Source organism: Rhea americana, unplaced genomic scaffold (assembly GCF_003343005.1).
Source record: "Rhea americana isolate MKP2758 unplaced genomic scaffold, rheAme1 scaffold_2, whole genome shotgun sequence".
NCBI lineage: Eukaryota > Metazoa > Chordata > Aves > Rheiformes > Rheidae > Rhea > Rhea americana.
In genome coordinates, this window is record NW_028186149.1 from 8,408,789 (window position 1) to 8,424,299 (window position 15,511).

Genomic DNA, 15,511 nt, shown 5'->3' on the forward strand with positions numbered 1-15,511 from the left:
GAGACCTTTTTTTGAAGAGGAACATTTTTTTGTCTCTAATCTACAGAYCATGCAAGATAGGAATCTATTTTAGTGGAGGAGATGACACTACTGTTAATTCCACTAGAAACAGAAAACCTTAGAAACACTAACTACTATCAGTACTCCTCACCTATGCAGTCATTGTTGTGTGAGAGGATGAACCCCAAATTGCAGCGGCAGTTGAAAGAGCCAATGGTGTTTCTGCAGGTTCCATTGCCACAGGCATCTCTTTCACACTCATTAATATCTACAAAAGAGAAGAAATAGCAACAAAAATTTTAATCATCGATGGGGAATGCAAGGCCTTACCAACTATCCCACAGGCAAGAGAAATAATCCACTGACAACACAGAGCAAACAGAAGGGGAAAAGGTTAATTGTCATGCCTCCCCAAAAGATGATTTTAGAGAGTTTTATGCATTTGATAGTAACATCTGAAAAAAATAATCAAAGGTCCAAAAATCATTTATCCTTCTACAGCTCCAATCTCATTCTTCCCAAGAGGAGTCTACACAGTCTTGGTCATGAGTGGYCTGAAATCTCATGTTACCCAGACAACACATGCTATACTAACAGCTGCCAAAGTGTTAAATATAAAAACTTGATCTTTATTAACATGACTTTGCTTCTGAAAATGGCAGTTCTCTGCAGGGAATCTACCTTTTACTCACTCTGTTAATAAGTAAGCTGTGTGCAATTACTGCACTGCAATACTAATCTATTAGATTTCCTGCTCAAAGGAATAAATGAGACAATTTAGGAGAATTCTAAGAATGGAATATTTTTCAGAAAAACAAAAGCATTAGTTGTTCATTACACAGAATATATATTTTAAAGGTTTGCTCTTCTCATACGAGCAAACCTTCCTTCAATCATTATCTTGATAATGATGTTCTTCATTCATTATCAGCTTTATCTCTAATTGCCAGCTATGGTGTTTTTGCTTGGTGGTAGATAGGTCACAGTAAGTTCTTGTATTGCAACTTCTTACAACAGAGAGAATAGGTTTCCATTAAGGCAGTCATTAAATGTAAGTACAGCTTAATTAAATGTAAGTACAGCAAGCTATACTTGCCTATACACATTGTTCTGTCGTCATTGGTTTTGAATCCATTGTGACAAATGCAGTAGAAACTTCCCACAGTGTCAATACACTGCCCGTGGCTACAGATATTGGGAATTTCTTGACACTCATTTCGATCTGAAAACAAAAAGGCAAATGGAAAGTTAAGCCAGGAGGCTTTCACTACAGAGCTGGAAAGATCATTAGTATCAATCATGCTAGTTAGAATTCAGTCTTCATTTAAAATAGTGCATTTTAGTTTATTAATGAAAAGAGCATTACTAAGTACATCTCAGAAAATGGGCTATTTGCTTCTGAATTATTTTTTCAAGGTTTGTAGAGCTGAAAAAAATAACATTGTGTGAAAATTATGTTTACCAATCACAGTTTCTTGATGGAGGGAAGATATATCACCATAGCTTTGAAAAGTAGAATTAATGACATGAAATTATGTAGGGAGCTCTCTGAGTACTCTACACTGAATTTGTAGCAGATATGCAGATATGAAAGCTACAYATATACTAGAGTTTATATCCTTCTAATAAAATCAATTACTTGCTCTTTGCCATACTTGATTGTCTTCCTGGTTATAAAACAACCTTCTTGGTTAACCTACAGATTTTCTGCAAAACAGAATGGAGATAAATCCCACACTTGTCTCACTAAGTTCACAGACAGACAAAACCAATCACAGATTTAGCTACTCATTGTGCAAAGGTAAAATAGCTACATGTATACATATATGTTGAAGCATCTATGCCTCATGTAAGGTGATGACCTTGTAAACCCGACAAACAGATAATGCCTGATAAGCTCAAACAGCAAAGAGTTACCGCTGTATGGAGCCAGAAGATATTTTGCCAGTAGTAGCAAACACATAACTGMGTGATTTTGCAGAGAGATGTGGGAAAAACCATCCTACCACCACGCTGCTGTATAATAGCAGGGCATCTACTACGCTAGTTCCACAGCTGACTGCTCCCTGCTATTCGTTATGAATGCTGTCAGCTAGAATTCAGGATTTTATCAATAGCAAGTAAAACAAAACATCAAAGAACAAAACATTTGCTGTCCAGCACATTTCTCTAAACAACATAAATCAGGAATATGAATCAAATGAGGTCTTTTTGTTGTCTCTTCACCAACAAGAGCTGCTCTGATTCAATATGCTCCCTGGTATTTTGCCTTCTGCAGCTCCAAAATACAGGAGCTGAGGTATTGCTACAGATTTCTATTAGAATCTGTGAGATTTTAATGTACAGGGAAAACAGACACACTTTTTCACCAAGCTGTYCTGCATTCACTGCAAGAATAAGAGTGAGGTTCTTCCTAACTGCAAAGAAATGCATGTACTGTATCTCCTTCTCCTGCCTCTACACTGTCTCTTCTCTACATTCCACTCAGCGTGCTGATAATCTCTATATACCCCTATCYCCAACATCACTATCCATGAATTTGGGCTATTAGTAACTTTGGAGGGCTGTTCATTGAGGACCAAGCTCTCCCAACACTATTAAAGGCATTGCTGTTAATTAGATTGGAAGAATCTGAAGCAGGCAAAAAGAAAACCAATATGAGACAGCATACTATCTTCAGAGCTCCTAATCTTCTTGTCTTGAAAGAAGGAGAACTAAGAAAGGCTACAACTTTCTTTGGTGTTTGTGGGCAAATGTGTAGTGAATTAAAATCCCAGGAAAAAAAAAATCACTTCTTTGGGGGTAAACAATGAATATCAGAATAGTTTAAAAACTGGAAGGTTGAGTTCTTTTAAGTGCCACAATGAGTTTATAGGAAAAGTTACTTACTATACCACAATAGATAGCACCAGAAGAATGCTATTCTGATATGAGATAAATGCAGCACTCATCATACTGGTGCCTATCATACATCACAGCTTTGCTTCAACTGCATATAAGTTGTTGYGTTGTAATCATTTTCCATGCAGTAGCAAAGCTGATTCAATCCTGCAAGTGCTTAGCACTCTCCACTTTCAGTGGAATGGTTGGGAATTTCCTTCCTTTACAGGTTCAAGTACTTTATCAACTATTTTTGTTTTGACTCTAATTGTTTAACTTTATTTTCACTAAATATAAAATAAGAGCAAAATACAGGGAAGTATTACTGTTTGCGCCAATTCATATTGGGTATTGTAACCCATATCAGAACGTTCCCTGGCTTTCCTGTACTACTGTAATGAAGGCATAATAACAACGATTGCATTAGGAATATATTGAATATTTACATGTACTGCTGCATAGCTTAACAAAACAAAGTTTTGGTTCTCATAGTAGTGTTCTGGTTGCCCCTACACCCTTTTCCCGCGAGAGTCTCACCAAACAATGAGAAACTGTATTGCAGGGAAAAGTGCACTTCCTAAAACTCAAGTACTCAAAAGCAAAAAAAACAAGGAAAATGTTACCAATTTCCTTTGTAATTATTATTTTGTTCAGAAATGTATATAATATTAATAGCTGTTTGGCTCACAGCACTCTTTAAAATCTCTGTTTCTTTAAATGATCAAGATAACATGAATGTCTCTCTGGGCTATGATATTAGAAGAAAGAGCAAATAGATTAGAGAACTGCAGGCCCACTCAATGAGTATTCAAAAATAATATTAAGGGTCTTGTTTAAATATATAGAAAGGTTAGGAAGTTTAACAATAAGCTTTTTCAGTTAGTTACTGCATATGGCCTAGCAGATAAGCCCTTCTTATCAGTAGAGGACTCCAGTAAGCATTGATTTTTAATTGAAAATACAAGTGGCAAATAAAGTTTCAGAACACGTTTAGCAAATTACAATAAAAATCAAAGAACTTAGGCAGAGGAAGGGAAAAATACTATGTGCTCCCTTTTTGGGAAGCAACTGAGTTTTTAGTGCCAGAAAATAGTTAGTCCAGAGGCAGTGAATCGTCTTGGACTTCCCTCCCCAGATACAACATGGATTAGAGAAAAACTTTTGAGGTTGACGGGATAAAGTGGAAGATAAACACCTACTTGGGTAACTATCATTTTTGCCTTTGCAGAATGCGTCCATTAGTGTTCTGGGACATTAGCTTACGGGATCTCCTAAAAGGTGTTAAGCTCATACTTCTTTCTGAACAGSAGTAAGGCTCTTTTAGGTTTCTTTTAAAAGCCACTATTTTCTGCAGATTTTCACACAAAGAAACCAGAAATACTCACCAGTACAGCGACCAGTTGATGTGAACCTGTAGCCAGGTTTACAATCACAACGGTAGCTACCAGCTGTGTTGACACACTCTGCATTTTGTTGACACACTGGTCCATTCTGGCATTCATCAATATCTATTAATACAAAAAGGCATTTGATTGTTACAGTAAGCTGACATTAGAAAGAGAACAAAACCTCTTTGTTTTTAACTTAAAGGAGTATTCTCTTATCCAAATAGAAGTATGTCTGTTTAATTCATGAAAATAAATATATTGAAGAAAGTAGATATTTAGTCAGATTTGACTATTCCCCTGAAATGATCCCAAGATCACATGTCCCATTCCTAAAATGCATTACTGTTTAGAGGATTTATATAATAGTTTTCTGAAGATGCTGGAGTGCCCATGAAAGTCCTTCACAGCATTTTACTTGAGTGTATTTCATTCTCAGTATAAGTAAGCTGTTGGACCCAAACAGATCTCTCCTGGAGACCGTGAGGATCTCCCTTGATCATAACACAGGATCAAGATCTATGGTGGTTATTAGTAGCTTTCAATATGAACAGTAACCCCAAATTTCAGGCAATACCCTTTACATTTAACAGCCTAAAGGACAAATGCCAATAAGTGAGGAAAACTAGTAAGAATATATTTCCAATGCCAAAACAATTGGTTTTTGCTTTAAAAAACAGAAAACTCACCTATTAGCTCTGCATATGTCCTTGATTGGTATGGTATAATCTCTATTTTGACCAATTTTCCTTACTTAAGGCTGTATAAAGTAGATGGATGAATGGCACATTTTCCGTTTGTGATACTGGTCTGTGTTTGTAATTTGGAAAGCTCAGTCCTGGTTTATTTCCTGTGGATGGCTTTATGTTGAAGGCAGCACACCCACTCAGCATAGCTGTACAATCGCAGCAAGTTTTACTAGCAGGCAGCAGCTGAGAGACAATACCTCAAGTAGCAATTACTCACAAAGAGTACAATAGTAAGAATTTGTCTCATGGTGCAAGACAAATTCATGGTCAGAAGTAAAAGGGTATTTGAAAAAGAAAAACATGGGAAATGGATTTGATTTTGCTTTCTCAGTCTTTAAGATGTATTCACAAAAGTAAACTTTTATTCTGCATGGGTTGTTGCCAGCCCCCAATGCCAAGCATATGGGAGGAGGAGAGAGGTATTTTACAGGAGASACGGTGTTACCAGGAGACAGCTGTAAAATATCCCTCTCAGAGAAACACACAGTCTAGGAGATGATTCCCAAGACTATGTCCTAACAATAAATATTGACTATAGTCTATCAGCATTATCCTAAAAGAGAAAAAAAAAAAAAAAAAAGAGGAGGAGGAGGAGAGAGTTCTTAAATGCAGTTTTCTAATCTCATTTAAAAGCATCTCCAAACAGACATAGYCCATCCTGTGAAGTGACTCAGGTGGCCAGTCACTGTAACCTACTGAAAATGGTGCTGACTTAGACTTGGTTCATGGATCAGCTGATGAGTTGTTAAACAACCTTGCTCATCAATTAGCTGTTTTTCTTTCAATCTGCTCATATTCTAAGGCCCAGGTTTCCTTTCCAGTGAGAGGAGTTTAAGTGCTTTTGTGGTTATGCTGGCCTTGGCTGCCTTGGGGAAGTTCCCTTCCGAAGTAGGTTCCACTGAGCTGCAACAGCACGGACACAGGGAGGAGACAGAGTCCTCCCAAAAAACTCGGGCCAAATTCAGTGGGACTCTCATTGTTACTGGAGTCTCTCACAGCTGCTGCAAACAGAGACCTTTATTTCCCTAGAAATGTAATTATATTTCATTTAGAAGCAGCATATAGAACATGCTTACATTTGAAGTAACTGCTGCACCAAATTATAACAGCAGTAAATTTGGTCCATGAAATTTCAAAAGCGAGACATGAAATTCAAGTGTTGAAGAGATTTTATTCTGAAGACAGGCTAATGTGCATGTCTTCAATGCTTTGCTTTGCAGTATCTGYTTTGTTACTAGTCAGTAAGTCTTATACCCCACCAGAGAATGAATGCAACTCATACTACTGTCTTTAATTTCTCCATGACTCTGACCAACAATGTTAGGAAATGTTTAAATTGGCAAAGAAAAAGTATCATGTGTTTAGAGTATTTACAGAAATCTTTGTTTTGTTAAAAAAAATATTTTGAAATAATAAAACATTATTCTCATGATCTAACCGAGGAAGACTACTCTCTTCTTGGCTTTACTGCCAAAGGTGAAAAACAGTGTTTCCTCYCATGACTGCTGACTCATGCTCTTTCAAGAATTTTGATATCAGATGGAAAATCTGATATTTTCTATGCAAAAGAACTCAAAAAGATTTAGCATCATACCAGTCTCTTCCCTGGATAAGAATACCTTGCAACTATATCATATATGCTAGTGTTTGAATTGACATGTGGCGAAATCTCATTTCTCTGAATGAAAGGTCTAAGCATCATACCTTCGCAGATCAATAACTTATCATTGTAAAAGAAACCCACTGGACACTCGCATCGGAAGCTGCCAACCATGTTTATACAGATTCCATTGTCACATACTCCAGGAATCTCTCTGCATTCATCAATATCTGCAAGAAGAGACATTTTAAATACTTGTAAATAGTACTTCATTAAACCTTCTGGTATAGGTCACACGTCACAGAAGGTAGGTGCTTCCTACCTTCTGTTGATAAGTGGCCCAATTTGCTACAATAGGCCAGCAAAGATTTTGGCTAATAAATGCTAAGTGATAGATTTTGAAACTTTGCCCCTTTAAAATGAGCTGGTAAATAATAAAACAACATATTTCTCTAATTTCTTTAAAATAACATTCTATACTTCATTAAAAATATTTCCATCTAGTTAGCTGAATGCTGTATCACAGTAACAGCTTATTTCTAAAGCACCTGATTACTGCCTACATGCTGTCTTCTCTGTGTTTTACAGGGTACACTATCTGCTTCTTATTTACATTTTTGCGCAAATAAAAACAAAAGGGAGWCCCAGCAGGGATTTATTCAGATCCTTGCCTTTGAATTTCTCATTCTCTCCCTCTTTTTGTTTTGTAATTTGTTACTCATGATTCAAATATTACACACAAACACATATGTGAGAAATATTCCAACTGAACAGCAAAAAGGAATTTTGTGTCAAACCAAAACACAGGGGGATTGGTGTGAAATGTCAGATTAAATCTCTGCTTTAGTCTGAAGGAAAGACTCCTAATTCCTCTCAAAGCAAATGCTGATTGGCCTTTCTCCCAGACCTCTTATTCTTGCTATCTGTGGCCTGTTCAAACAGGCTTGATTACAGTTTCTTTACAGCTTTATGCTGCCTTGATCACAARCAGCAATTATCATTGCTGCCAGCTAGGAGGAGCTAGGCAGAAAGTCTGTAGGCTCAAATTTAAAGACGGTTGAACTCCAYTGTGTCCTTTAGTTTTTATTCCTCCCCTAGAAAAAATAACTGGGAAGGCAATCCCTTCCTTTCCCTCTCACAGAGGCAACACAAAATTTAGTTCACAACAGAAATCACAACTCACCAACTGGTAATCCTGTATAAATGTCAATGAAAAAGCCAGGCCTCTGACTTCCACAAAGTGTGGAGAATTCATCTGCAGCAGGAAAGTAAAGTAGYGGTTGTAGTATTTTAAATTAATAAACAATCAAAAATCCATTACATCCTCTGCCCCCCAAAATTCTCCTTCTACTCTTTCAGCACCTACAGGACATGTAGAGGTAGGCAGACCCTTCCCAAAGGCTTGCTATGTGACCTGCCTTGTATGGACTCACAGTCCCATGRCCTCATTCAAAGGCCACCAAAGTTGGCAAATAAAAAGACGTAGAGGGCTTGAGCTCACATCCYGGTTTTGCTGTGTGTATGTTTATCTCTGTGCATTAGAATTTCTGTGTGCAAGTCCAGACATGACTTTTAAAARCCTGAGCCACAACAAGGAAATTATCCAAATAATTGTCTAGGAAGTTTCTTCTTGAGACAAGCCACCATGTACCTGAGTGGAGTATTCTGGTCTCTACTCTGCAAAGTCTTACCCAGTGCGTATGTCCATACAATTAGCTCAGGAACACCTACATCTCATATTTGGCCACCTGACATGGATAATTCTCAGAAGAGACCGAAATACCTCTGTAAATCCCCAGAAAAGTCCTCTGAGGCARTCAAAGTCATACAGTACAACTATTTCAGGCCAAGGACTGGGTAGCACACGGCAGCCCTAATCAGGAGGCCATACACACAGCTCAAGTGTTACTTTATACYCTATTTTGGAGCTATGCCAAACAAAGCTTGGTGAACGTGCCTTAGTGCTCAATCTACAAACCTTTGCTAAMGGGACAGATTAACTTCGTCACAAAGTAGGCATGGCCAAGCAGAATAAGCACAAACCACTCCAAAAGGACATGAACATATGCCCTCTCTGTCACTTTCATGCCAAAAAGAGTAATTAATCATTTCRTTTTATGCAACTACAAAAAAGCAGGAAAGGATGCAACATCCCTCTTTCTAACAATGCTATGTCTGATAGTAGTAACTTCTGATGGTAGCTACCAAGGCTTTCAAATAGCTTTGCAATGCAAAAACTTACCAGTGCTTGGGATAGGGCACTGTTCACAAGGCTTATTCCATGCGCGTCCAATGTTGTAGGAACAGCAGCACATTTTCTTGGTCATATTAAAGAGCAGCTCACCATCACAGGTCTGATTGTCAGCATAGTAATTTCTGTAGCACAGACTTCTTCTCATATCTGCAAAAATGAAGAAAAACCCAGGCCAATGCACTAGCAACTGTATGAAAGATGATTAAGCCTTAAGGGGTTAGAAGTTACCTCCTTTAAATATGTACTTTTCAGATCCYCTTCAAGTAGGTGCTGTAGCACTGTAAAATACTACAGAAAAGCTTGTCCCTATAACATTACCATAAAAGTACGAAGAAGTGTTTGCAACACAAATGCTTAAGCGTCCCCATCACAGTTCTAACACTGATCAGACTCATCAAAGGAATTGCTATTGGCTCTTTGCCCAATGCTGTAAAAGCATGAGCTTGTTTATGGTTCCCCTTAAAAGCTGTGCATAGTTTGTGACTTTATTCAGTGAAGACTGGGTAATTTTAGTAGTGTTTCACATACAGAAGCTTTTAGCTTTTTTAGCTGAAAAGTTGAGTGAAACTTGAAAGGWGTGACAGAGAAAACAGCAAATCAAAGGAGAAGTTCTGGAAAGAACTGTGTTAAAAATGATCTGCCTTGGCTTATTTAATAATGAAATAATAATGAAAGAAGACAGCTTTTACTTAGTTAATTCTTGCATATTACTGAACTCAGAGGAATAATTTTGATTTGCACCAGCTAAAGCCCTGCCCCAAAGCATAAAGATAAATAATAATATTAATAAAACCCCTACAACATACCCATACAGTTGTTCCCTCCATTGACCTGCATGTAGTCAGGAGGACAGATGCAGGTGTAGTTTCCAACAGTATTGTAACATGTGCCAGGTCCACAAATGCCAGGGGTATCACACTCATTTACATCTAGAGGAGAACAAAAAGGCAATGAGTAGCCACAGCAGTTTCTCACTGTGCTTCCAAGAATGAAACTGTCTCAGCAGCGCACAGAGTAGGAATGTGCTTGCAAAGGATAACTGAGGGGCTCTCAGTGAGGTCATGGCAGATCGAAGCCCGCATAGAAGAGGAGGTCATGGCCACAGAGAGCCCAGCTGCGGTATGAAGGTGGAAACTCTGGCGTGTCTAGATGGCTTGGAGTCAGCAAATTGGTTTTTGTACCTGTTGCACAAAAACAGTATTTGAGCATCTTGTCCTGTGTTCTCAAATCCTGAACAAAGCTGTTCTTTGTAGAGTGCCCTACCTAACTAGCAAGAGAGCTAAAACAGACTGATTAGATGGTTCAGATCTGTTTGACTGCAGAAAGTGAGTGACTTTTTAACACRTCACAACAGATTTATTTCACCAAAAGACTCTAACCTTTGTAATAAAAAAAAAGAAAGAGAAGAAAAAGAATTGAATTAGGAGCTCAGGAGTTATTAACCAGTATATTAACCAGTCCAGTAAACTCAATCAGCAAGTTTGTTTTTATCTAATTGTTTATTCATTATCCATTAGTGAATAGCTATTTTTTAGAGCTGGCTAGGAAATGATATTTAACTTTTACAAGAATTTTCAGATCTTCTGTTTCCAATGAAAACCTAATCATTCTAACCAAAAATCTGCATGTACTTCAATGTGGTCAAGAAGGAGCTTTCTATCTTCCACCTTTAAGCCTTACCCTGCTTCGTCTGGTTATGTTTATTTTAAGAGACAGATTAATTCTGCTGCATGTTGATTTGTCATCACTTTGTAAGAACAAAAGCAAAAAACTAGTCAAGTAAAGGCTACATACCATCACACACTCGAGTCTCTTCATTCAAATAGTACCCTGATGGACACTGACACTGGAAGCTACCAAATGTATTAATACATTTTCCTCCTTGGCAAAGTCCAGGCAGCTCTTGACATTCATCAATATCTATTTGAACATAACCAAAAATATTATCTCAATCTATGAAAAAGCAACATTCACTGAAGAATTTCATAATTCTAGGCATGTAAAAAATAAAAAAAAATATAAACATTACCCTCTAATATGACTGTAATAGGGTTTGGTCGGAATCCTTCCCCTCCAGGGCAAAGTACCTTATATTCAGCTGAAAACAAAATACATTTATGAACCTAAAATAGTAGAAAAATTTTCAGCACAATTATTTTTGAAAATGAATCAGATTATTTTAGGTAATTTAAATCTAAAGTAGCAAAACAACAGAGCATCAACATTAGGTTTTATTCTGTAATATCAGTATCACTATCGCATATCATAATGTAAAGCTTTGTGTGTAACTGCAAACACACTCAGGAGTCATACCTTACACAATCTTGCTAAAAAACAGTAAAGTTTGATTAAGACTTATGTGTTTCTTCAAAAACCTGTCACCTGAAAGTATACAGTAAATGATCGCACAAATATTTGAGCTACCTGGATAAATTAAAAAAAGACACATCATATTGTCATGTCCAACCGCAGTAAAGCCGACTTACTTGAGTTCACCGCTGGGCAATGTTCACAAGGAACCCCCCAAGCTTTACCAAGGGAGCAACAACAAGAGGCCTTGGAAACACCCACTCCGATCTCATTGCTGCAGAAGGTGCCACCATTATCTCCACGAGTTTTAACGTCCAGGTAACAGTTGCCGGATCGTGTATCTATTCAAATCACAAATAATGTCCAACATCATACAACATCAAACATACAATTCCAAGCAAATCACAACACATTGTCTCAGGATGAGGGATACCCTCTAACTGCTTTCATTGYTCATTGAACAGCCTAACAAAAAGACTTGCTTTGTCCAAGAGAACACATCTTTCCCCCCTCAGATGGGGAAAGTGTCTGATCCCTTGGATGTAYGCAGCATCACCAAGAGCAGTACAGTCAGGTCTTATCTCATTTTGATATACATTCTCATTCAGGCTTGCACCTCCTTTCAGTTCCAGGAGCCTGCTGCTTTCTTATCTCCTTGATACTAACAAGCACTATGTATGAAAGCACTACTAAATGTTAGGAATTTCAAATACTTTTGAATTTGAGCAGCATTTCTACACCTACAAATGAGAGCCAAAAATGTCAGAGAAGTACCAAGTAGTTTGAGCCTAACACTTACAAGAGCATTCCCAYTGGTCATGAAAGTTGTACCTAGCCAAGCAACACTCCATGCAAAAAGAGCACGGGTGGCTTATGCCACAGTTTCGTTCACCTGCCATCTTGGGGCCAGCTGGATTTTGGTTTAAGCTTGTTGAAATTTAAAATTGTCTCATGCCTGCTCTAAATTGTGGATGGCTGTAACAAGCCCCAATGGGTTGGTTCTGGCAGCTGAGCATTGCCAAAACACTACATTACTCTGGACACATCCTCACTGCAACATTCTAATTTCTAAGCCAAGGGTAGTGGGGTGGGAGTTGGGGAGCCCGTTCCAGCCCTTGTGCATGACCTGCGACTTTATCTGCAAACAGTTAGCACTGCAGCCCCTTTGTGCAATTTCACTTGTAAAAGGCACAAGGAACGATCTCTTACCAACACATCCAACTCGGGTGGGATTCAGCTCAAAATCAGGAGGGCACTCACAGGTGTAACTACCAGCAGTATTGACACATGTGCCACTAATGCAGGTTGTGGGATCCGCACATTCATTAACATCTGCAAGAAAAAACGGCAGGTGGTATGCAAATAATGTGATATATCAAACCATCAGTATATCAGGTATAGTGTATTGACCACTGCAAATCCGTTAGTTATCAGATACTGGTGTCCAGGAAGCTTTAAAAGACACGTGCGCATTTTAGGAGTACAACACTTGTCTAAGACAAATCCATCATTTCATGTAGGAAAAAACTGTTCTTATTGGAAAACCAATCTATGAATTAAAAGTCATATAKAAGTATTCAAAAAACTTAAGAAAAAATACATTACAAGCTCATAGTTTATCACACATTACTGTGAACAGAAACCACAGGACACAACTTATCTCTGCCTGAGAGACAGGGACAGACAGAAAGAAGTGTYCTCTCTGCTGTATATTTCCCCTTCTCTTAATCGAGTGGAATATCACAGTTTCACAAAGAAGGGGAGAGAGGAATACAGAGAAGGCCATCAGTCTCCATTTGCATTCAAGCCCTGCTGATCCTTCTCTCTGTGTTGTACAGTTGGGAAGTATGAATTTTCCTATATGTAGTCTGATTTTTATAGCTTTGTTAAAGAATTCCCTAGGGACTTGATTATGGTACTAACAGAAAATTAAAAGCATCTTAATCAAAATTATCTTTACCTGTGCAGTTACCACCACTTCTGTCCAACTCGTAACCCACTTCACACTCGCATCGGAAAAGACCAGGGAGGTTGTGACAAGTACCATAGACACAGATGTTAGGAAGTGAACACTCATCGATATCTGATAGAAAAAAAAAACAGATGGGGAAAAACATGAGGCTCACATATCTTTTTAATATATATGAAGAATTACCCGGAGCTAACTTCTGTGGGCCTTTTGTCTGAACCAYTGAGTCTGATTCAACCTGTAATGACTGCTCTATGTGCTGCATAAAGAATGACTGATTTGATACAATAAGAGAGAGTGCATGTTTACCAAGGACCTTAAAATACTGCACTTAGTGTGCACATCTGAGATACCAAGAAAASTCTGTTTTAGCAACAGGAGCTAGGCTCTGTATAAGCTATTTAAAGCTAGCTTAAAGGTTATACTGTTTGAAAGTAAATTGTTTCATAACATTGTGAAACTTAATATTGTTTTAGCTTACACAAAAAATCCACTCTCATAATTTATTTCTCTTTGTGAGTTACTAAAAAAACCCACACAGAACATTTTCCAGGGCAAAAGCCTATTTATAGTGATGTACTTATGAACTCTATCAAATAGCCATTCCTATGAGTTAGCAGTATGTTACTTAACAGGGATGCTTCTTCCAGACTGACTTAACTGATCAGTGCTATAAAGCTGTGAATTTCAAGTGTTGCAATCAAACTTATGACCTTAATCATGTTGACAGCATCTTTATCATTTGATTTTTGTATATGCAGGTGTATGTTTGTATATATATATGTATATGTAATGAAGGACAGCACTGACTGACAATTTGCTTTCAAAACGAAACAAATAGTCTGTTTTTCTAATTATTTATTTATTTATTTTTGTGGGGTGGCTTTATAAACTTTTTGTTTCAAATTCTGATTTTGCACTTCACAGACCACAGACTTTAAAGCAGTATTTTTCAGCAGGTTTGGACTCAGAGTCAAAGCCTGTAGAGGTTACTGGGTGTCCTTCTACGGACTAAAAAAGAATGAGGTGCAGGTGCTTTTCTGCATGCAAGCTAATCTCCACAGACATCAACACAAAATTTTGTGACTTTCCCGATTTAAGTGATATGAATAAAATGAGGAACTGGCAACAAACTGGCCAAGATCAAATGGTAGTTGAAAACACCATTTGGATCATCAATCAGATCCACAAATAAGAGGTGATAAGATACTYTGCAAAAAAACTTCCCTCTTTCTGTGAGCTGTTCAAAATAAATCCTAGTGCCTAGATGCATAAAACCAAAAARAAAGTAACTATTATTGAGAATTTTCATGCAGTTTTCAATACAACCACAACTATAACCAACTGTAATATTTTCAACTGTAAAATATTATTAGGGCAGAATTTGTTGAGTGTTGTTCAAAGTTTACAGAGAATTACCTTCGCATGCTTTCCCGTCCGGACTTGGCAAAAACCCCATATCACATTCACAGCGATATCCTCCAGGGGCATTGAGGCATTGCCCATTTTCACAGAGATTCAAGTTTTCTGAGCATTCATCGAGATCTGCAAAAGGAAGAGAAAGTACAAGTTTAATTACAGYAAATATGTTTTCCTCATCAATGTTTAGTTCAGCTGAAGTATGCAGTGTTCCAAGGATTATAATTATTCCATTAACTGTGAACACTTGCAGAAGAAACTACAAGCTGCTTATGTATARAGCCCACCACACATACCAGCTTAGAGTATTTTCTGCACATTGGAAGTATAACTTCTAATCAAAAGTAAAATCAGTGAGAGGTACAGACTGCTAATGTAGCTACAGTTAGTAACAACTGAAGGTAGTACTTACGGTCAAATTCAGATTCAGAGCACGTGAATTTTATTATCGCTATTGTTTCTATTACAGCAAAGCCTTAAGGCAGCATTTGAAATACGGGTTTACTGTGCAATGAGCAAACACATGGTTATAGGCAGTCTCCATGCCAAATACAGAAAATACTGACGAAAAGTGGCAGCAGGGTGAAAATAACTTGATCAAAATTAAATTAAAGGTTAACAGCTGATGAGAAAAACAGCTTTGCTTCTGGACTATGCTGCCTTTCAGATAGATTATGGCCCTTATTCTCTAGTTAACGTTTTATACAATACAAAAACACCCTACTTGTTGCAACAAAGTCTGGCTGGCAGTGAGAGCCTGTAAAAGGCCATGCCTGGAAAGCAAAGCTAGTACCTATCAGGATCAATGTTGCATGCTTTGGCAGAAGGCTTACATAATGCTTGCATGCTCAAGTTTGAGTTCCAGCTACCTCTTGAATTCAGTAGCAGTAAGTGGTCCAAAAATTAAAAAAAAAAAGAAAAGAAAAAAGAAAAGAAAAAAAAAAA

General features: G+C 37.7%; 1 protein-coding gene across 1 annotated transcript in view; it reads right to left on the bottom strand.

The window, feature by feature from the left end:
* The window catches only part of FBN1 (fibrillin 1), a 142,150-nt gene that overhangs the window by 23,303 nt on the left and 103,336 nt on the right, over positions 1-15,511 (bottom strand). The window contains exons 33-45 of the mRNA XM_085303420.1: positions 14,567-14,692; positions 13,139-13,261; positions 12,388-12,510; positions 11,355-11,519; positions 10,898-10,966; positions 10,663-10,788; positions 9,675-9,797; positions 8,857-9,015; positions 7,798-7,869; positions 6,719-6,844; positions 4,266-4,388; positions 1,097-1,222; positions 152-268 (exon numbers count right to left, since the gene is read on the bottom strand). Of these exons, the coding sequence (XP_085159546.1) occupies positions 152-268; positions 1,097-1,222; positions 4,266-4,388; positions 6,719-6,844; positions 7,798-7,869; positions 8,857-9,015; positions 9,675-9,797; positions 10,663-10,788; positions 10,898-10,966; positions 11,355-11,519; positions 12,388-12,510; positions 13,139-13,261; positions 14,567-14,692 (1,578 nt within the window). The remainder of the gene's footprint in view (positions 1-151; positions 269-1,096; positions 1,223-4,265; positions 4,389-6,718; positions 6,845-7,797; positions 7,870-8,856; positions 9,016-9,674; positions 9,798-10,662; positions 10,789-10,897; positions 10,967-11,354; positions 11,520-12,387; positions 12,511-13,138; positions 13,262-14,566; positions 14,693-15,511) is intronic.